Here is a 22,741-nt window from a genome sequence, read left to right as displayed (position 1 = left end):
CAGCCCCATGTTTCAGTAAGGGCTCCCACACCAGCTGATGCTCCTCAATCCCTGCTCACCACTCAGACACAAGGAAGGTGGCATCATCTATGTGAGCATTAGTGACCATTCTCAGCAGAAGAACCTGGAACATCAATGTACTAAATACGGACTGTCAACGTGAAGTTCCATGGGCAGCAGTCAAGTGAATCAACGTGAAAGAGAACATGCCCTCTTGTGGCCTTAAAGCTCTCAGCGCTTCCCTTCAAGACGACAGGAACGACCCTGATCAGAAAAAGAAAGCATACTGTAACAATGCACTTGTTAGTCTGATGCAGGAACAAACCTTGTAAAAGCACTTTTGAGCAGGAAATGGAGAACAGAAGACTTCAAAGGTTAAAAAGTCACCTCTTGGTTGGAACTGAAGCCTGGATTTTGACATTTGTAGGATAGCTGTAAGGAACTGTGATCATTCAGTCGCTCTCTACCTCATTTTATACAAATTAGCATAAAACCACCTGTATATACTGCAAGATTATTGGTAAGACTGATGAACAAACAGATGTGCTGAACGTAAGTTTTTTCAAAAGGAGAAATGGCATTTTCTAAAGGAGAAATTAAATGGACTTTAAAAATTGGCTAGAGATTACTAAAGAGTTGCAAAAATACACTAAATGTAAGATTTTACAGCTCACAAGGGGCCATTCCCCACCTTTGCGTATGGCTTTCCAGTAGAACTTTTGCCCAAACCACATACATGGATGGATAATGCTTCCATTGCTACAACTTAAACCTTTTCCTCTTGCTCTTGGCTTAGCACCGAGGGCCACCGACACCCAAGTTATACCCGCACTGGGTGGCTTCTGACGGGGCTGTGTGGCACGAGTGTGTGCCTGAGGCAGCCAGGATGGCGGCCCTGAGGTGAGGTGAGGTGAGCAGAGCTGCCTCACAGGAAGCCATAAACAGGCAGAGGCCCAGCATGTGGCCTCACCCCAGGTCTCCCTGCGCTGAGTGAGGCTGAGGGCGGCAGGAAGCAACAGCCAAACATGACCCAGCGCCCACCATGACACCGCCGCACACAACCCAATCCCCGTCGAGCCTCACTACCTCAGACCTCATCCCTCCTTCCCGTCATGCACCGGGAGGGCGGCAACTCGCGCTTCCCGTGATGCCCCGCGCTCCCTGGCAACCGCGCCGTTGCTAGGGGCGGCCGGCAGCGCCTGTCATGGCGGCGGCGCTGGGGTTCAGGGTCTTTCTCCTCCTCCTTCTCTTTCCGCCGCCGCTCCGGGCAGCACAGCCGAGCGCGGAGCCCGTAGAGCCGCCGGAGACCAGCGCGGCCGTCGCGGCGCGGACCCGCAGAGGGCCCGCTCCGGTCACGGACGGTGGGTGCCTTTAGGGTTTCTGCGCGGCACCGGCGGCTATTGCCGGGCAAGGGAAACCTGCTTCTCCGTGGGGATTTACGGGAGCTGTGCTGCAGCTCTGCTCCGAGCATCCCAGGCCAGCCGGGGCTCAGGGCTTCCTCAGGCAGGTTTACAACCCTGCAGTACCCAGTACCCGTACATAGCAGCGGGGTACGCTGATCCTGGCTCGCACGGCCAGGATACAGGCCCCCCTGCCCATCCAGCATCCTGCTTTGAGCCCATGGGGCACGGCCTGGCCTGGCAGAGGGGACCCAGGCTCAGTCTGTGTGTGTGTGCTGGAGATCTCCAAACCGAGCTGGTTGCACACACAGTTTGCTCCGAGACTCAGAACTCAGCCCCATCTCTGTGCATTTATATTGATGCTATGGCAAGATAGATCACAGATCGTTCTTTTGTTTCCTGTTGTCTCCTAATTGGCAGGTATACTTTAACTTTATGTTTCCCAGTGTTGTTGCCAAGTGTTCACTTGCCTTGGTTACTTACCAAATTAAACATGTCCTGGTGTGTACCCCTCCTTAGGGAAAAAGAGACTTAAATCTCTGATCTCAGAGATACAACCTCCCAAGCTAATAATCAGTGTTTAAACTTACCTTGTTTACAAGGTGAGCTAAGGACTACAGTGCTAAACTCAGCGAACGGAACAGTCAGAACATCAGAGATTCCAGGAAATACCTGGATACTGTTCAGATGGTCAGAGAACATCCGAGAGGCCATAGAGAAATAGGCAAGAGTCAAGATAAAAGCAGCATTAGTTATGAAAATGAATGTTGTTTGAATGTCTTACCTGCAGAACACTGGGCTTCATTTTCTTCACTCTGTTTTCAGAATTTATTACAGAATACCAGCTCTCAAACCCACTTCAGCAGAGTAATAGCTGTTCTTTGGATTTATAAACTTGAAAACCCAAGAATGTTTAAGAAGTTGCCAAGTGTATTTTATCAATACAGTTTACAGTGTTGGTAGCACTTGGTATTATTACAACATTTCACAGTATCTAAAGAGAGAGGAGAAAAAACAAAGTCAACTATGGTTATGTTGGCACATATTATTGGACCTTGGGGACATGCTCAATACTTGTAAACATCTCACTGCTGTATCAAAACGTTTCCTTATTTTGTTTGTTTTCCCAATAAGCTGAACAAGCAAGAAGTGAACCTTGTTTGTATCTCTTACCCCCCCCTCCCTCTGCGGGGCTGGGTATATTTTCATACCTTTGAAACTCCTATAACATTGGGGTTTTTATTTCATAGGGAGCACAGCACCAGGTTTTAGTATGCACTTGGGTTTGTTATTGTGTCCCACATAGATTTGCTAAGTAGCAGATAAGATGGCTTTAGAAAATGACTTTATAAAAAGGACACATGAATTTGGATATAGACTTTGGACCATTTGGAGGCGAGCTGAAGAATGGAAGTGTTGGGGAACATGCTGTAAAGTTCCAGTTCTAATTTCAGTCTCTCTTCCCCCCCCCAGTTGCCAAGCTGTGTGTTTGCGACCTGCTGGTGGCACAGTGTGATGTGAATTGCTGCTGTGACCCTGACTGCAGTGCAGCAGATTTCAGCCTCTTCACTACCTGTTCAGTTCCTGTGGTCACGTAAGTGCGTAAGCAGCTGTATGAAGTAAAATCTTGTTTATTTGCTGCATGCATTTGTAAGAGCTCTATTCTCTCTTAACAAATCCTACCCCCTCTCCCCCTCCATTCTAACTCCTGCTTACCTTTTGACCAGTCCTTCCTGCACTTTTGTCCCCAATCAGGTAGAATAACAAATTGTCCTCCCACCCATTTCTCTTTGACTTATTCCCTCATTTCTGAACTCATGCTCCTTGCTTTTCCCCTCTTTCTTTGTTTATGGGCACTTAAGTGGTGATGCCTTCTGTTGGGCCAAGAATAATGCATCTTTAAACTTAAATCAATACAATGCAGTGTCTGGGAGTTAAAGCTGATACCATGGGACCATCTGGTCATCTCCTTCAGTCATCAGCAATTTATCAGTAACCTCTTTCATTATGGTTTATGATATTGGATAGTAACTTGATCAACTCAGGGCTTAATGAACAAGTTTGAGCATTGTTCTGGTCCTTATTTTACAAGTCAGCATCCCAGCCTGCTGCCTCACTGCCAGTCTGCCACATTAGAAGCAGTGAAATGTAACATTGTATCAATAAATTAATGCCAATAATTATTTCTTTGCTATTTACAGTCTCTGTGAAACCCCTTTCACCCAATTTCATCTCCTCAAAATGGAGTTAAGAAAGCTCACTTCAAATTTGTAATGTGAAAAAGTCTCTCTGTGACTTTTCAGAACAAAAAGTACAGCTCTTCAACCCACCTTCTGCATAAGTCATGCCAACGTGAACACTGGGGTTTATTCTTGGTGCTTTGAAATTTGAATTAGCAGTCATCCCAGACCATGGGTTCTTATTGTTCTTGAACACAATGACTACTGATTCCCATTTATAGATATCAGAAAGGTCTAATCAGTGCCTTCCTGAGTGACAGTCTCATTATCTCGGGTGACTGTTCTGTCTTTGTCAACTAGAAATGCATAAAACGAAGTTGTGTTTCGTTCCCCAAAGTCTTTTGTGTAAAATGTTTCTTTTACAGGAAAATCCATGGGATTTTCAATGACTGCAAGGACTGTGGATCTTATTATTTACATCTAGATTTATAAACATCAGTGTAATTGTGTTAGTTACTGAAAGGGTTTGACTGATCCCAAGTAAGAGGCGATGTGGCCTCTGAAACAGCAGAGAAAGGGCATTTGATTTAGGTTGTGAATGCTACTAACAATGCTTTACCTCATGGAAGAGTTTAACTCCATACTTAAAAAGGCATTTCACTTCTTCAGTATCTGTCCTTGACTGTCTTAACCCTGCCCCAGCACCAGTTTCATCATTTCATCATTTCATCTTTTATTTCTGGCATGTAGGACACACCAGTGCTCTTCAGTGTATGAACTGGCACATTCACTGCTACAGTTCTGGGCTGCTATGGATGAGCCCATGGCACATATACAAATACTTTGTTACACAGGGGTGAGATATTTCACCCTCCTGTCTCTGCCGTTTCTTTTAATGTGTACCTCAAGTAGGACTCCCTGCCCCAAGTGAATATTATTCCAGTATTGACAAAACTGACTTTTTTTTTGGTCTACATGCCATCACATCACCCTAAAAGTCATAATTCCTTCTTGTGTTGTATAAATAGAAGTGCTTCTGAGCTGTGTATACCGTGTGGGGCACTCTGCATTCGTGGTGTCTCACACCACATGGATCCCATCCAACTTCTTGTTTTAGCTCTAATATTATTACTGTCAGGTTCTCCCCTTCCCCCTGTCTGCTACCTTTCTTCATGTTTCCTCTGCTAGATAAAAGCTGTTGGAGAATTCTCTATTATTTATTACTAGGCACACAGTATAAACCAATATAAGCCTTCAAAAGACACACAATTGCAGTACATTATGTTAAAACAGTGATCTCATGCTTTTTTTGATGCTGCCTAAATACATGAAAAGAACGTGAAGATATGGTCAATACTCACTTGAAGTAGGTCACTGATTTTATTATTATTGCTCACAGAGGTGACAGCCGGCTGTGTAGTCAGAAAGCTGCCATCTATTCACTTGACGTTGAAGCAAATCCACCAGAAAGAGTATTTAAATTAATCGACCAAGTCAATCCCAGTATTTTCTGCATTCATGCTACAAACTGTAAGTAAGAACTGTTGCTAATATTAAGCATTGTGGTATTATTTTTGTAAGCTCTTTAGATACCAGAAACAGACTAAAATTGGAACTAACTAAACCTGTCAGAAAACTGGTTGTTCTGCAGGTTCACTGTCCTTATGTTGTAATCCTTTCACTTGTGAAACTGTGGAGATAAAACATCTCTAATTCTTAGTTTCTCTGTTGGGGGAAAAAAATACACTATTTTGGGGGGTTTATTTGTTTTTAAATAATTTATAATCATAATATTTAAAGTTGTCTTATGGGAAACTGACTCCTTCCTGATCAGTTACTGTAACTATGTAATGGTCACCAGTGGTACAAATCCTTTATGTCCACCTTTGAAGTGACTCGCAGGGAAGAAGTTATCAGTGCTGTGTTCTCTTAACTAACATACAGTCAGAATTAAATTATCTGAATACTTCACATGGGATCTGTAGACACTAAACCTTTTTCCTTAAGTTTGTGCTTTCATGGAACTGGGGGAAATAATGGGTTAACATACTGCTTAGGTTTTCTTTTAAACAAAATAGAAAGCTTTTCTTAGAGAAAAGCTGTGTTGGTATTTTTCTATCCCTGAGCTTTTAGCAATTCCAGAAGGAAAAATTGTTACTAAATGCTGTTTCTGTATCTTTTATCCCCAAAGTTCTCCTATTCTTTAAAATGTTTTGACAGATGAACAAGCACTCACCTTCAGCTCCCCTGAAATTCCTACTTCTGAGAATTTTGATCAATTGCTTAAGCAGTTTGGAAGTGCTACTTTTAGTGCTGAGCCTGAGAGCTGGGACATGAACACTGATGATCAGAATCTGTCTGATGCAAATGAAGTTTACAGATACCAGGTAAATAAGGATCTGATGCAATTAGTATTAGATTGAAGTGAGCATTGTTTGCATCTGCTTTTAAAAACATGCAATTCTTCTGGAAGAGACAAACTTTATCTTGGCCTTTAAGTATTGAAATGTAAAAGTAAGAAGTGTAGCATTTTGTGTTAACTTACTCAAAAAGTGAACTAGAACTGAAGCATACCTGTACACTGGAATATATTCTTTTATTTGGCAGTATGGTGTTCCTATACAGACAGTGGATGCATTCTTGAGACTGCCTAGTCCTGTGGTCTCCTCTTGGTGCTCTGATGAAAATCCTGCAGGTTAGAAACCGCATTTCAATTCAAGTTTCATTTGCTTTAGAGTGTTCTGCTCTGACTTGATCTTAATCAGTCAGTAAATTGGCACACACACAGATGTAAATTCAGATAAGGATTCATGAACAAACTGTTCGTGTTTCCACTCCTCTGGGTTTATTTTTAGGCATAGATTGGAAGTTGTGTTGCATCTATGTTAAACATTAAAAGTTAGATATGTAAATCCTTGAGAATCTTGTTAATGGGGTGTTTATCCAACAATAAAACATCCTCTTTGGCATAATTGGTTTAATAGAGTAGCACAAGGGTGACACCCTGAGGGAAGAGGGTATTACACAAAGCAAGACCTAACTGGGCAACCTTTGTAAGGTGCCTCTTACAACAGTGAGGTTCCTTTCACAGCCTGAATGCAAGTCAAGGCAGACTTGCAGGCTTGAGCTCTACATTTTAATCTTTCACACAGTTTTTTCCCCTCTGCAGAGGGGGAGGGAAAAGGAAAAAGCCACAACCAAACACACACACAGTTTCCAAACCCTACTGTAGTTATTAAATATGGTATCATAACAATCATGCTGACCATAAGAAAACTGAAGTCTCTTGCAAAATGAAGAAATCTCATAAGATCTGAAAACTGAAGTAATAAATTTTCAGCTGGCTTTTATTAAGCTTCTTTATTAAGCTTCTTTTTATGAAGCTTGTTAAAAAGTAGTGTTTTGTCTTGGCACTTTTGCAGAATCTAAGAAAGTATCAGTCTTTATAGCTTACACAAACCCTTACCTGCAATAGGAATTACATTTACTTATACTTGAGGTTCTTAGATTTTCATTTCTGTTTTTTATAATTACTCTTTAACTTCCCTCAGTCATACTTTGTGACTTTTTTTCCAGGTTTTTTAGTAAGCCAGGCTACAAAATGCATTAGATCAGTAAGTGTGGAAAAATGCAACGACATTCAAGCAATTAATATGCTGTTCTACATCAACTCCAGCATTTTAGCAGTGAGTATGATTTGTAGCAGTCATACAGCTGACCATAGATATATAATTTGTATCTACAGATTTAAGGCAATTCTGTTTGCTAAAGAATATGGTGCTTTACTGGGTTGGGAAAAACCACCTCCCTGTGCAATGGACTTTTCTACAGAAAGCCTTGGGAAATGTTTTTACTTCAAGCTTTGGTAACAGAAGCATTTACTGTGCTCTGCTTGGCCAACAAAAATAATGGTCTTGAAGAGACAAGCCTGTTGCTGAGCTTGTGCTTACTGCAGTGGCAGCAGCTTTAGGCTTTTGTGCTTGTTTAAGCTCTTCCAAGAAGCCTGTTTCCAGAGTGCAGAAGTCTGAGCTTTAACGAGTTGAGAAACTTTTGTACTTCAAGAACTTGTAAGGTTTAATCCTCTGCATAGATACACCTTTCTTACACACCTCAGTTTTTAATAGTGGGGTATTGTACATGCCTACTGAGCCTTCCTTTTATAGTCCTCCAACAACATGACCTTTTACCCTGCTGAGAGCAAATTTGTTTGTATCTCGCCTACTCCCAAATACAGCCTGTGGTTATTTTTCAAAGATAAGCTTACTTTTTCATTCCTTTTTGAAGTGAAGGATGATGTCTTATGTAGAAATAAATCCCCTTTCAACAGGAAAGCCCCTTAGATAGTTCATGTTCTCACAGGTGGGATCATTCTCCTGCTTGTTGAGAACCTCATTAAAATCAGCACATTTGTTGCACACAGATACAAGCTTTTGGTCATCCTGCTAGGGAACAGATAAAGAAAACTGCCGCAGAAGGGCCTTGGGTGTTTCTGTGTGTACCCAGAATTGATGTTCTTGGTGGCTGTAGAACCAGGAATAACAAGCTTGCCTCAGGACAAGCTCCAAGCAGATGAATGTTTTTGAATTCAAAGGTGAATTCCCCTTTCTCACTAGAACTCATGTGCTGCTTGCCAGTGACAGCAGCTCAGCTCAGGAGAGGCCAGAATTCTGTCCAGAGTACATTGGAAGGATCAGATGCAAGAACTGGAGGGCTCTGAGTAGATGCTGGAAATGGTCTGTAGGAAGCTCCCCTTACCAAAGGGAGCTGAAGATGGGTGTGACAACAGGAAAGTGACTTGGTACTGGGGACAGGGCAGAGCAGGGAGCCCTTCCAGTGCCAGCAGGTGGAGCTGCTGGCAAAAGATATGGCAGAAGCCATGAACCCAGCGAAACTTGCTTGGAGACCCTGGTGGGAGGACTGGTACAGCAGTTCCTTCAGAAACCCCATCATGATGAGCCCATACTCACTTTCAGGCTGGGCAGCTTGAGGGATATGAAACTGTTGGTAATTGTGGCACTTAATCTCTGCTCTCTCCCCTGGCCCGTCCAGCAGATCCAGGGGCTTTCTGATGGCTGAGCTGTACCTCAAGGTGTAGATATAAATATGACTGATGACCTTGGGCTGACATTTCTGTGCTTCCGTGAAAATTCAGTGGAAATTTTCCAGTGGGGCAACTGTGCATGTCCATGTGCTGTATTACAAGAGGGATACTTGCTTCTCATTTCATTGTACTGTGAAGCTATGGACGTATTAGTATCAGAATGGCACATCAAAACCTCTTTATTCCTTTGGGAAAAAACAGCCTGGCAGACTTCCTGAACTGGCAGTCTCTGGTTAGTTACAAGTGGTGTTGCACAGAGCTGCAGTAGGAACTATGTTCTCTGACGCCCTCAATGGGTCAAACGCTATGAGGCACAATAACAGTCATCACCTTTCTGATGCAGGTAAACTTTTTCAGTGTTTCTTGGGTTCAGAGTTGCAAATAGAGTGTCCAAGGGAAACACTGGATTCATCTACTACTTGGCGAATGCACTGTATGTTTTTTGGGGATGTAGTCTAGCTAGGCCTGAGGGAAAACTGATGGACAAAACTAAGACATTTTCCAGTTATTGTCAGAAGAAGAGGATTGGACTATAAGATTTTTCCTAATAGCTACGAAGAGCAGCCATTGTTTTCACACTACTGTAGTGTATATCCAATAACTTCCATGATATAAAAGTTACTGTAATGATAAAGAGTTAAATTGGTAAATCAGTTAAGCCTTAACTGCTTTACTTAGCTGCTCCTTGTATTAAGTCATGTTTGCTGTCATTCAAATGTGCTCTTTTATTCTTCCCTAGGTGCCCAAGTCAAGTCAGATGGTGAGTATCCTTTACCTTAGTGGGAAGAGCTAGGGGAAAGATTCTTACTCTTTTATAGTCAGTGGGAGTTTTTCACTGACTTCATCAGAACAGGGACTTTGTCCTTAATCTTTACAGTAAAAATATGGTACCAGAATGTAATACAGTAGTTGTTCAGAGGACTGTTGACAGAACCCAGAAGGGTCACAAATACAATACAAAAAAAAGCCAAAAATAATTCTACGCAATACTCAGAAACTACATGAACTTGTTTTTCAGGTGAATATTTCTGTCCAGTCCATAGTTGTCCAGTCTCTAAATGGAATGCGGACTTTACTTAATGATAGTGATGTCCTCAGGCTCCCCATGTTTTTGGATGAACTGTGCATAAATGTAGTTCTTGGGGTAGGTACAACAGTTCTTTTTCTCCTCATATTTGATGGAAAGCATGTATGCATCACATCACTTCTGAGTCACAAACTGCAAAGATTTGAGAAGGGCCTTGCACGGTTTCCATATATTTGACATCTCCCAAGCAAATGTGACAGGAGAAACACTGACTTTGGGATAAAAGGGAGTGTTTTGCAACAAAATAATAACTATATGCAACATAACATGGAGACAGGATGAAATCCTTTTCTATTATGACTGTGTGTATATGACATAACAAGCAATAAAATGAGCTTAGACTCTTCATTATGCTTGGGAGATGTTGACTTCAGGCACAGTGGTGACAGAGGAACATACAGTGCACATCATCTCAGCTTTTAACCTTAAATGAACATTGGTCTTATGCTTGCTTAGAAAAGGTTTCCCAAGAAGACAGTTTTGAAGAGGCTCTAGCCTTTAGAGGCTATAGTGTATCTTTACCATGTTCTTGAGTGTTCATTAAGCAAGGAAGAAAGAAAAAACACTTGCATACTTCTGGATTCCTTTTCTCTAGTTTCATCCTCTTACATATTTATTCTAATTAATATCTAAAATGTTGAATTTTCAGGTGAGCTATCACATTACATACACAGATGCAGGAGAAATAATAGAAGCTGCTGGTGCTTTTGTCTTGGGGGCAATTAACAAAGAAGCACTTTCAATAGAGCAGAGCTTTGAAATCAGCTTTACTCAGGTAACTGCTGGAGATGTTACGGGTGACTTGGTGAAAGACATTTAATTACAAAACTTATTAAACTTGAATTGGAACAGTTGTTAGCAGCAAGGTAAAATATAACCTGCTCTGGGTACACAAATGAGGCAGTACTGCAGAACTGGGCAATAATGGCCTCCAAAGCCTTGTTTTCACATTTGGAAGATGCATCTTATGAATCTCTATAACTGTATCCAGTGAAGGAGAAGCCTGCACCAATATTAAGAAAAATGTTACAAGCTTACTGTTACCATCTTACCACTATCATTGTTCAAGGCAATCCTTGAACAATCGTTAATAATCCTAAAATAACTGAAATATTTCTATGTTTTCCAGCCATTTCAGTACAGTATAAGAACTAATACCATATGTTTGCATTGCAGGTAAATACAACACCAGTTCCTCTCAGTGGTAATCCTGGTTATGTTGTTGGACTGCCTGTAAGAGCAGGCTTCCGGCCACAAGGATATCCTTTCCCTGTTAAAATTATGTCTGCAGCACTTCTGCTGGTCCAGCCTCACAAACACGTTCTAGCACAGGCATCTATAATAAATTATCTGTTCTTTACCCAATGTAAAAGTGTGCTTTTGGGCTGTATTTTCGAAGTAGCTTATGACTCAGTCCTGACTGCAATCTCCTGAGACTGTTTAGTGAGATAGATTTAGACCTTCATTGTACATTCCAGTGCTTCTTCACAGTGTAAGAGGAGTCTTGAGCTATTGTAGCATTTTCAGCTATATTTTAAGGATATGACTAAAGATTCTTTCTTCATGATATATATCAAGTATTGAATTTCCCTTTAACTGTGTGTTACATCTGGCATCATTCAAAATACTAACAAATATAGTCAACTTACCATCCTGCAAAGTACATCCGTCCAGGACTGTCTGGTGGCACAGGGAGCCAGAGCCCCAGTGTTATTTGGTTATAACATGATATCAGGCTGTAAGTTACGGTAAGAGGCCATTTCTTTTCTTATTTAGCGCTTTTAAACTTGCTGACAACCCTTTCCATTAGGATCTGTTTCAGGTCCTGGGACATTTATACAGCTGGAGGAGTATTGGGAATGGAGTATTTAATTATAAAAAATGTCATTTAATTAACAAGGGTCTTTCTCTTGAAAAGATTGTGTACATTAGCAGCTGTAGCCAGAAGGCTTGAACAGCACATGAGAGCAAGGAGAAATTATTAGTGTGCCAAACTGATGGATTTTGCTTTAATGTGTCTCTTTTTTTCTCCCTGGAAGAATTACAGCAGCTATGAAATGCCAGCCTTTGACTCAGGCCCTCCTGGATCTACTGAAGGGACAAAGCTTTCCTGAATACGTGGCCTCATTTGGGAATTCTCAAGCCCAGGATGTGCTTGACTGGGTGCCGATAACTCACCTCTACATTTCAGGACAGGTGAAAGTTACACCACTACCACTGTCCCCTTTACTCTTGCTGTCCTCCCTCCTGAGACCTCTACCTGTACATGTACTGCAGCACCAGCCTGGGCTTCTCAGGGAAAAATATGGACCTACAGGGAAACAAATGCAGAGACAAACTGGAGGAAAGACTTCCTGAGATAGTCATAAGTGATGAGTTTAGCTTTTGCTCTAGAAGACAGGGTTTACCTTTAATCAACCTGCTATCCAGGCTTCTCAGTTATGAATCAGGACAAGGTGTTAGGTACAGAATGAGTTCTATCCAGTTTAGAGTCTTGCTCTTCAGATGGGGATGAAGCACAATAGGTATGGTTGAAAGAGCAAAGTAACAGAATCAGTGCTTGTCCTTGGTGCTTATATCAGGTTAGAGTAAGAGCAAGAATCCTTTAAAGCACAGAAACAGTATATTTGAGTGACCCAGACACTACATTAATTCCTAACCTCCTCTGTACTAGTCTTTCTGCTCTCAACAGCACAGATCCTGCTGTTGGTGTAAGCCAGTGCTGCTTGGCACGTGCTGAATGGCAGCACGCCCGCAGCAACAGCTTGCATATAGATTTCTAACAGGCTTTTGCAACTAAACAGTGAATCATTTCTGTAACCAGAAACTTGAGAGTTCACAAAGAAATACCTAAAAATACCTAAGATTGTAGGCTTCAAAATTCTGCCCTGACAGAGCTAAGGATTTTCTGCTGAAATAAGTCTTCCTACTAAAAAGAGCCAGCTCAGCACTATCACTGAGAGTCAATCCTGCCTCAGGTAGAACAGCTGTGCTTGAAGTGCAGTTACAGGGTCAATTTGTCACCTATGGAGAAACTGCTGGGACACCCCTGAGCCAAGGCTGCAATGCCTGTGCTGCCTGCAGAGGCAGCCATCCAGGGCACAGGCATGGTGTATAGGAGTACTGGGAAGCTTCTGGAGCCAGCTTAGTGGGGGCATTCTGCCAGTTTAATAACATGAATTAATGTGTCTGTTTCTGTATGAGTCAGGCAATGAGAGGATTTATAACACTTTTCAGAGCTCATGCCAAATACCAGTATCACTTGAAATAGAAGTGAAGTGGACTAAATATGGATCCCTAGTCAATCCACAAGCCAGAATAGTGAATGTTACAGCAACGATCACTACCACCACACTGAAGCAGGTATGTAATTCAATTACAAGACCTAAGAGAAAAACAATGGCTTGTTTTGCTTAGGTATCAGCTCTGCAACAGTGACCCAGTTAATCTCTTTATCTAAAAGTAGCACTTCATATTAGACTCTATTATACCCAACAGTTTCTATTCCAACTCAAACACAACTGTGGGCTACTGGCCAAAACACACTTCAGTAAGAAACTATACGTCATTCATGAAAACACATGGAGCTGTATATAAAAAAACAAACTTTTTACAAGTAACAGCTGAGAATATAACCCAGCACAAACAAAGCAGTCGTACAAAGAGAAGGTTGAAGCTAATGACCACTTGTATTTTCATTGCAGCTTCCCTCAGGAAGGGAAAGGACTATTCCTATAACAAGTTCTGTTGTTTTCACCGATGTTTCTTTACCTGCAGAGCCAGGTTATAAAGCCTGGCCCACCATTAATGCCAAGTTACCCTTTGATTTTTTCTTCCCATTTGTCTAAGGTAAGTATGCATAAAACCCCCCCAAACAAACCACATTTCTACTTTTTCTGAGTTGCAGTTCATTTCCTAAAGAAGTGAGGTTTATCCAGTCACTGTGATGAGCCATCAGATGCTTCTGAATTGTCAACATAGTGAGTTAAAATGGCCCAGGAGAGAAAGGGTGAATCCTTGTGAGGGCTCTCAGAAGCTTTAGGGCAGAAAAAACCCACATTAAGTGCAAAGTTCCCAATTATACCTGTGCCAGGAGGAAAAAAACTTGAGTCTGAACTTGCTGGTGGCTCTAGCTGCTCAGTCAGCACATGCAGAGCCACCAGCCTCCCAGCACATTGGCTGCTCTGCTGAGCAGTGTGGAAACAGAGGGGAAGAGGACAGCTCCAAAGGAAAGTAGGCTTCATTATTCTGTGAATAGCAAAACTAAATTGTTAATTAAAGTAATCATGTGCTATTAGATAAGGCTCTAACTATTTTTGTAGATGAATAAGCCACATATTTCTAGCTATTTTCCCCCAACCACTGATTAATTATACCTTTCTTTACAAATCTGACCAGTTAAATGATGCTTTCAGGAAAGTTCAATGGCCATTCAAGCTGAAATCAACTGGAGATGCCTGCTACAGTCAACACCTTTCAGAATTCCCACTTGCTGAATCTTCAACTGTAAAACAGTCTCCCATAGAGAGCTCCTAGTACCTGAAAAGTGTTCAAACACCAGCCTGGTCCTTCAGAACACACTTTCTAAACAGCTTTTCTGGAGTCTTCACAGTTCCAGCAGTGCACTCACCTGCATCTGTTCTCACGTATTCCAGTTCTTTTAATGCATTGATTTATGAGCTGTGGAAACAAAGAACTTCATAGCCCAGCGGGCTGCAAACTGACACTTAAAATGGAAGCAGGGATGAGAGAATGCAGTATCAGAACTCAGATCTGCTGCTGAGAACAAGGCACTGTTTGACGTAAGATGGCACACGCCGGCCTCTATTTTGGTGCTGATTTGATCAACTAAGGGAGTGGTGTGTTGGTATTTTTGAAACAAGCCTTATATAAATATCAAAGTGGCACAAGCAGCAACAGAAATGAGGAAACTACCAACACCACAAAAAGAATGGTTGGCACAGGAGAGATGTACCAGTGGTGAATGGTCAGCTTGTCGGGAAGCAATGACCTTTCAGCCTGGGTTCTTATCAGTGGTACTGCCAGTGTGTACAAGATGTTACAAACAAAGAACATTATCACTGGAAAAAATGAACTTATTTCAAATAAGTGGTACTTTCATGGGTTTGTAGCTTGTAAAGATGTGTCTTTATTAAATTATTTTGCAGCCTGGGCTGTACAACGGTGCAGGGAAGGTCTTACGAAATCACTGTTGTGGGAGGACACGGGATTAATTTCCACAAAGCTGTTTTTGCAATCCCAAGGTCTAATCAAAGCCTGGTCAAATAGAAAATGTTTATAGAAAACACTTAACAAGAGAAAGCAAAGACACACAAAAACCTTGCAGGTCAGTCTGGTAGGTTTCAACACTGCACTTTTCAGGGCAGATTTCCCATCTCAGAAAACCAGCCGCCTACTTTTCGTCGCTGATGAGTCCATGCTGTTTTAGTATCTTGTTAAGCCTTTCAATTTCTTGTTCCTGTAGGAGACAAAAATCATTCATAGAGCTCTTACCTTAAAATAGTTTCCCAGGATCCCACAGATCTTCCCACTGCTGTAAGGTATCTTGAGCTGCTGTAAAACAGGATGACCTCGCTAGAATAGGGCAGAGGAAGCCGTCATCCCTTTGCAAGAGGAGCTGCTATGGGAAGTACAGGGAGGGCTGTGGCTTTTCAGCCCCACAACTTTCTGATGAGGAAACTAAGCTGAGAGCAGCAACCTTCCAAAAGGTTCCCAGCAGCTCAGCCTGGGGAGCAGCCGGCAGGTAAACCTCATTTAAATTAAGTGTTTTCTTACCTTCTCGACACAGCTGTGTTCCAGTTGTTCAACCTTTGTGGCAAGTTTCAGGTTTATTTGCTTGAGCTTGGACAGCTGTTGTTCTGAGCGGGTTTTCACGGATAAAATGATTCCTGTGAAACAGTTCACAGTGGATTTGTTTTACAATGTAAAACAGCCCAGAGCAGGAGGTTAACAGTACACTGGGTCTGTACACAAGGAGTTAAACATGTTCCTCTCGAGCTCAGGTTCTATCATCTCCAAACCACCCTTCCCAACTGCTTTTCTTAATGAGAAGGGTTTGAAATTAGCCACCCCAGGGATTCAGATACCAATACTCTGCTGGAAAGAGGCAGTCTGGCCACTGAGCTGAATTAATCAGACTGCCATTCACATCCTCAATTTGAATTCGCTCCCTTGGCAGAGCCTGGGGGGATGTAACTGGGGGCAGCTTTACTGACAACAAGCAAAAGGGGCTGTGTTCTAGCTGGTTTCATGTAGTAGGGAGCCTTGTCCTCAAGCAGAGCCTGAGCACAAGGCTTGTCCACCTTTGGGGCTGACCACTCTGGCCCTGTGGAACAGGACATGGACACAGCACATCATCCTCAAGGTGTTTTGGCTTCACCTTGCACAGCTGCACTAAGGGTATGCTCATTCCAGTGGAGGTGTCACTTCTCTACTGAAATACTGTGATGTTCTTACATGTGAACTCAGCCCCCACAGTAAAGACATTTTCTTCCCACCCTTTTCTGAGGGGAAAAAAACAAAATAGCCTGGTAAGTGCATCAAGAACATCACGTTCTTCCTACTGAGCAGAGCTGTCCTCCGGCTGCTGACAGAACAACTGCGCAGAGGCAGGCACTGAAGCGTGCCTGTGTTTCCAGTGGTACAGGCTGGGCTTCGAGGTTCCTTCCTCAAGACAAAGCAGTGATGCTACTTATTTGCATTGATAACATCAAACAGTCCCCACCTGCCAGTAACCCAGTCCCTATGGGCAGCGAACCATGAACTGTGCTGGGCTCAGACACACAACATCAAAGCTTGGGGCAGATTTTCTTTGTCCCCTCTGATCCAAGTGGGCATGGTGAAAAGCTTTGGGAGGAAACCAGGAGCACCCTAGGATGAAGGGATTTACTTGTACATGCAGTACTGGTTTTCTGCCCTAAAATGGCATGTTAAGAGAAGCCAAGGTTCCTGGGGCTCAGGCAGCTGCACACAAATTCAGTTTCTCTCTGACTTTCACTAGAACTTAAAAAGAACCACAAAAGCTGCTTTCACATCTACCCCCTTCATGGACACTTCTGCTGATCAGGTATGTTCTCCCCATCAAAACAGAAGCTGGGGGCTGCAGGCAAAGGACACAACCCCAGCCATCCCTGCCTTTCATTCAAACTAACAAGACCTGGAGCTGCATCAAGTGTAGAGTACTCACCAAGAATGGACTCACAAGCACAGGACAGCACTTAGGCTGAGGTTTCATGCAGGATTTAGGGATATTCTCATCACCATGGTTTTTTTCACTCCCAAAATTCCTTCCCCAGGAAGAGAGATGTTTCCAGCTACACTTGCTTCAGAAGTGTCTGAATTCACATCTATTTGCAAGTTACAGTTTCAACAGCAGACTCAGTAAAGTCTGATTTGGAGATATTTATATTCCTCTTTTTATGATAAGCCTTTTGAATCCAAGTAAGAAAGATCCAGAGATGGATCAGGATGTTCCCTGCAGCATCCCTGCAGGGGATGACAGAGTCACAGCAGAACAGCAGAGCAGCAAGACCTACTCTGCCATAGAAGTCACCTCAGGAAGGCAGGGTTTTACTCTGTTCCCTTGTTGAAACATCACCAAAAGGATCCTACCTTGCAAACCTAAGACATGAGCCATCTCCTCCAGGATGCAAGAGCAGATTATAGGCTGTTTTAAGGGGAATGTGCCTAATGCTGACATGCTAGAGCTGGCCCTCACTGAAGCATCACACCAACACAAGCAGCAGATTATTGTTGCTCCAAAGAAATGCCACTGGGAGAGCAAGATCCTGGGCTCTGGGAGATAACTTTGAAAAGGAAACAAAGACCGGAGCCCAGGTAATGCAGGAAAGGTCAGCAAATGCAGCCTATACAGCAGGGGAAGCTCACACCTACCATTGATAATCCTGGCCACCCGCCACAGCCGCAGCAGGATCAGGAGCCCAACAGCTTCGAACTCATGCTCCCGGAAGATGAGGATGACATCGAGGATGAAGGACACGATGACCACGATCCCGTCCAGCACTTCAAACTTGTGGTGAAAGAACTCTTGGCGGTACACAAACACTTTAAACCCCACCTCAACCAGGAAGATAGTTAAAATGGAAAGGGAGAGGTAGTGGAAAACCTGGGAAAAGACAGTGCAAGTTTAGGGCCAGGAAATCCTCCCGTGGGCTCATGAGCAGGGCAGGCTGGAAAACCTCTTACATGTGAGGGCATGTTTGGTTTGGCTGTACAAGGGGAAAGGCTGGGACCTCCTGCTCTAAAGGACAACCAGAGCATGTGGCAGTCAGTGGACTGGACCAGAAGGTGTGAAGATGACTGGGAGAAGGGTGGTGAGAATGGTTCAGCCCTGCTGCAGACCAAGGAAACACAGGCTGCTGCATGGATGGCATGCACTGAGCCAGATTGGTCCCACATACTGCAGGTCTGTCACACAAGTTTTGGTGAGGCCTCCATCTGTGTGCCTGCAAGTGGTGCCTCAGCAGAGCTGAAGGTCTAGGTCCTGCTTTGCCCAGTCATCTGATCTAGTGGGCTTTGAACCACTAAAAAGAGTGAAATCACCCTGTATTTTACCTTTGGGGTTATATTATATTTGTCCGGATGGATGATTTGCAAGTCCATAAGCAATTCCCCAAGAACCAACAAGGCATCCAGGATGACCAAACAGACAATCAAGATCTGTTGGAGGAGAAGAACCAATATAAGCCCCCACCCAGCACAGACACATCAGCAAGAGGAGCCAATACAGCTTGACTAGAAGGCACACAGAGCTATATATTCAGCTAAACATGCCTCAATGCCCTGGGTCCCCAGTTCAGCTGGTTGTACCTGATGGAGCTTTCAACTGCTCCCACCCAGCACTTCTACTCCTGCAGCCCCAGGTCAGTGGGTTTATTTCTGCATAATCAAACCCAGCCATTGCCCAGTGCTTGATACAGGGGGTGTCTTGGGGAGCTCAGGCTGTGAGGAGCATGAACTGAGGCTTGTCACTGCTCAGGAAACACCTGCGCCGGCTGCAGAGCACTGTGCTCTCATGGGACAGCTCAGCTCAGAGGCAGCAGCCACTCTTGCAGCAATGTGACTGCTCACGAGCTCCATCCCACATCAGTTTTGTCACAGGTGCCTTTAGCCAGATCTCACCCTCATCTCCCTCAAGCCCAGGTTTGTTTTGCCTCACCTGAAACCTGCGGGAGCTGAAGAGCTTTTTCATCATGTCCTGGAAGGAGACATGTCTCCTGGTGGGCTCCAGTTTGATCTCTGAATCTGGCTGCTTCTCCCCAGGATCATCCTCCTCTTCCTCCCATTTCTGATAGTCATTACTCCACTGCACTGGGTCATCACCCACCACCGTGAAGTGCTTCAGGTACCTGGACATGGCTCTGGATCAAGCTGGCATCACCCTGCCAACGCCTGAGACAAGAACAGAGCGTCACCTCCCTGCAAGGGGCTGACCAAGGATGCCAAATCCCCTTCCTTTTACCACAGCAAGTGACAGGAGTGTGACAGTGCTCAGGCACAGCCAGGCGGGTGGTGTGGACGTGCCATGCTGACAGGAAGTTGCTCAATGGTGGAGCCACACATTTTGCATCACCTCCCACAGCAGGACATGGAGCCCTTGCTGCCCTCCCCGGTGCTGTGCGCACCCGTCTGCTGCTCTACAACGAGGAACTTGCTTGTGAGGTATTTCCAAACATCTCCAAACAAAGCTTTGATTACAGGAGGAAAAAACACCCACTCTTATCTCACATCTCGTGATGCCAGAAGAGGCAGCTGCCAGCTTCCCACTGGAAAGAGCAATTGTTTCTAGTAGTCCCTGGTTTTGGTCAGAAGCTGGAAACAAGTGATTTCCTCCCCTTCATTCACTTTCTCATCCCTTACACACCAGGACAGGCTGCTTGTAGCATCGGGTCTGAGACTGCCCTTCCAGTGGCTGCAGTTGCAGCCCAGCTGCCCGGGGCTAACCCTCCATCCTTACCCACCAGCCACACCACTGACCTGAAAAACAGCTATAACTTCCCTTCTTTAACATCAGGGTCCCAAATTGTTTTACCCTTTACGGACAAAATAAGCAGGTGATACCCACATTTCAGCCTGGATGATGGGCGATGCTGTACAAACCCATCTCTTCTCCCTGCATCTTCCAGATGCACCGTCCATCACCCTCAGGCATCCTGACTTCAGCCTGAGCTGTGGACACCCAATTGGGGCCAGGACCAACCTCAAATCCACAGATGATCCCAGCTGCAGCTCGCCACTGGGAACAACCACAGAAAACGTTCCCTCTGCGCCCACTGTCCTGTTCCCTGGTCACAGCTCATCCTTCCTCTTTGGGCTGCCTGGCCCACAAATCCTGCCAAAAACCATAGCCCTATCCTCAGTGGGGCTCTCCATGCATCCGTCACTGCCAAAACCATCTGGGGAGCTCAGCACAAGCCACTTGTGCCCACCGGGGCCCCGGGTTGCTCTGCTTCTCCTTACTCCCTGCAGCTGGAGGTGCTGGAGGGCCACCCTGGGCTCCACTCACAGCAGGGGTGGCCTTAGAAGGCACCTCCTCACCCGCTGTAGGGGTGCCTCGCAGAGGCAGCACCTGCATTCCAGACCACCAGGAGCTGAGTGGAGCCCACCGGAGCCCCGCAGGAAGCTGCCCCGCCACCATCGACCCCCTCCACCCCAGTCGTTTGCGGGACGGCTTCTGGGCTCGCTCGGCCCGCGGGGCCTGGAGCCGTCACCGGCGGATGGAGCAAGCAGGACCGGGGCTGCCGACGGGGCTCCCCGATCTCTCCGAGACCGGAGCAACCGGTCAGCTCCTGGGACTGGGCAGAACCCCGAGCCGCGGCGGGACCCCAGCCACGAAGGACGTGGCGGTCCGGGGTGGGGCCCCGCTGCAACTCGCATCCCATCCCACCCCATCCCATCCCATCCCCAGGCCGGCACTCACCGAGCCAAGCCCCGCGAGCGTCCCGGCCGCTCTGCCCCCGGTTCCCGGTACCGTGCGTGCCCAGCTGCGCCCGCCGCCCCGCGCTCCCCACTGCTGCGCGGCCTCGCCTGGCCCGGCTCCGCCCCCCAGCCAGGACCGGCCCCGCCCGGAAGACTCCGTACGGGTCCCGAGTCCCGGTTCCCGATCCGACATTCCCGGTCCCCGATCCGACATTCCCCCTCTCCTCCCGGTGCGTCCCGGAGCTGCCGGAACAGGAGCCGCCGGGCCGAGGTTCACACTTTTGTTCTCTTTAAGTTTTAACCAGCCCGAGATCCAGCATAGCTCAAATCAAATCGAGTCTCTGCTGGGATCAGCGCTCGGCTGCCGAGTAAGGACACAGATCAGTCCCACGGAGTAGGTGGAGGTCCAGGGATCTCAACGGTTACAAAAGTTTAAGACTTAGAAATGAGGCTGGGATTAACCTGCCTCGACTTACAGGCTCATGTTGTATCTGAAGGCTTCTTCTTATTTAGGGTTCCCTTCAATCTACGAACATGAGCTCATTTGGGAAGTGCCTTAAGCAAACTCAACTGCAAAAAGGATCAGGACCCATCTCTGCTGGGCCAAACCTGAGGTATTTCTGAAGAAATGAAGAAGCATTTCCCCCTTTTGCACTTCTAACACCTAAAGAGACTCGTTTCTTGGAAAGTTTCTCCTAGGGAGTGCCTAAATCTTCTGGAACCTCAGTGTTTTCTAGCACCTCATCCCAAAGTGCACAGGCCCATCCTTGTGCTCCTCCCAGGGGGAGAACAGGCACAGGGAATGCAGAGCTCCACCTCAGATTTCATCACTCTTTGCCAGAGCAGCACATTCAGGGTAGACTTGAGTGTACAGCACAAGGCCAGGGCTGAAGATAACTTGGGCTTACCACAACTGTCCTGCTATGGTGGAGATTTGCAGCAACACACAGCACCTGCTGTTCCTGAACTGGATGTTCCTGCAAGTATCATAATGGAAAAACAATAGGAAATCTGTGCCTGCTGCTCCCTCTCTCCCTCCACTGATCAAAAATCCCCAAGAAATGGGAACAAAACCTGCCTCTGAGCTTCTGATCGCAACCCACAGCGCCTGCAGCAAGTCACCTTCCCTTCCTCCTCTGGGGTGGGACAGGAACCTTCCACTGCCATGGGACTTCCTTCACCCTGAGCAGCTCTGATCCGGCAGCAGCGCCAGGGAACGCGGCCCAGACCAGGCGCGTGTCACTGAAACCGCATCTGAGGAGAGAAGAAGGAAACAAGTCGCAGAGGAAGATGTGACACAGCAACAGGCACAGCAGTCAGTGGGGGGACAGCTGCAGACAGGTTAACACATGCCTTGGCACAAATCACCTAAAACCATTTCCACTTGTGCTCCATTATCACTAGATCTATAAAGAGATGCAGGTGACTATTGTACTAGGAGGGATTAAAATCAGAGCTGTAAAGAAAACCACAGAAGTGACTTTTAAATCCCTTTAGGGTGAAAGTCGGTAAGGAAGCCTCTGACAGGCAATCACCAAAACCTGATATAGCAAGCTCATCAGAAGTTACCAAGAACTGGGTTATTGGCTGTAGAGGGGAAAAGGTGCTTGGAGGAAGAAAAATGTTCTTGGATTTGGTAGAGAACTACATTAAAGAAGTAAAAACAATGGCTGGGGGCTGCTTTTCTTGTCAGGAAAGCTCAGCTCTTCCCAGAAGCAAGGGGAAACTGGCCACTAGAACAGCACTGGTGGCACATCCCAGTCTCCCCCTGCAGCAACAGGCACGCTACCTCACTGGACTTGCAAAGTGCCTTCCACAGGCACACAAAGTGGCAAATGGAGGAGATGCCCAGAGTCCACATCACACCTCACCCTTCACCCCAACATGACCCACACTGTCTGGGACACACCAAGCCTGGCCACAAACAGCTGGCAGTGTTTCCTCCTTCACTGTTTAAGAGCCAGAGGAAATGGGTCTCATCCTCAGCTACAACCTTCTCAAAGCAGTACTTGAG

The 22,741-nt window shown here is 45.3% G+C and overlaps 2 protein-coding genes across 4 annotated transcripts; one reads left to right on the top strand and one right to left on the bottom strand.

Moving 5' to 3' along the window:
- The first annotated feature begins 1,180 nt into the window (after positions 1–1,180).
- On the top strand, positions 1,181–14,899 carry TCTN1 (tectonic family member 1). 2 transcript variants are annotated; one of them, XM_031045505.2, is made up of 15 exons: positions 1,181–1,361; positions 2,874–2,994; positions 4,980–5,110; positions 5,801–5,967; positions 6,188–6,275; positions 7,157–7,266; positions 9,421–9,441; positions 9,700–9,825; positions 10,418–10,543; positions 10,945–11,027; positions 11,376–11,516; positions 11,808–11,964; positions 13,006–13,131; positions 13,473–13,617; positions 14,184–14,899. In XM_031045505.2, exons 1-14 carry the CDS (start codon positions 1,205–1,207, stop codon positions 13,614–13,616), a joined length of 1,698 nt encoding a protein of 565 aa, XP_030901365.2. In that variant the 5' UTR covers positions 1,181–1,204; the 3' UTR covers position 13,617; positions 14,184–14,899. The 2 variants fall into 2 exon arrangements, with proteins under 2 accessions (XP_030901365.2, XP_030901366.2); XM_031045506.2 differs by having other exon boundaries at positions 14,167–14,899.
- HVCN1 (hydrogen voltage gated channel 1) lies at positions 14,898–21,656 on the bottom strand. 2 transcript variants are annotated; one of them, XM_031045508.2, is made up of 6 exons: positions 21,636–21,656; positions 18,968–19,200; positions 18,364–18,468; positions 17,683–17,914; positions 15,565–15,677; positions 14,898–15,247 (listed from the first exon to the last, which is right to left on the bottom strand). In XM_031045508.2, the coding sequence occupies exons 2-6, from the start codon at positions 19,163–19,165 to the stop codon at positions 15,182–15,184; spliced, it is 714 nt and encodes a 237-aa protein (XP_030901368.2). In that variant the 5' UTR covers positions 19,166–19,200; positions 21,636–21,656; the 3' UTR covers positions 14,898–15,181. The 2 variants fall into 2 exon arrangements, with proteins under 2 accessions (XP_030901368.2, XP_005145213.2); XM_005145156.4 differs by lacking the exon at positions 21,636–21,656 and adding an exon at positions 20,729–20,844.
- Positions 21,657–22,741: the final 1,085 nt, after the last annotated feature.

The sequence above is a fragment of the Melopsittacus undulatus genome, chromosome 12 (genome assembly GCF_012275295.1).
Source record: "Melopsittacus undulatus isolate bMelUnd1 chromosome 12, bMelUnd1.mat.Z, whole genome shotgun sequence".
Taxonomy (NCBI): Eukaryota; Metazoa; Chordata; class Aves; order Psittaciformes; family Psittaculidae; genus Melopsittacus; species Melopsittacus undulatus.
This window is presented reverse-complemented; position numbering and strand designations above follow the sequence as displayed.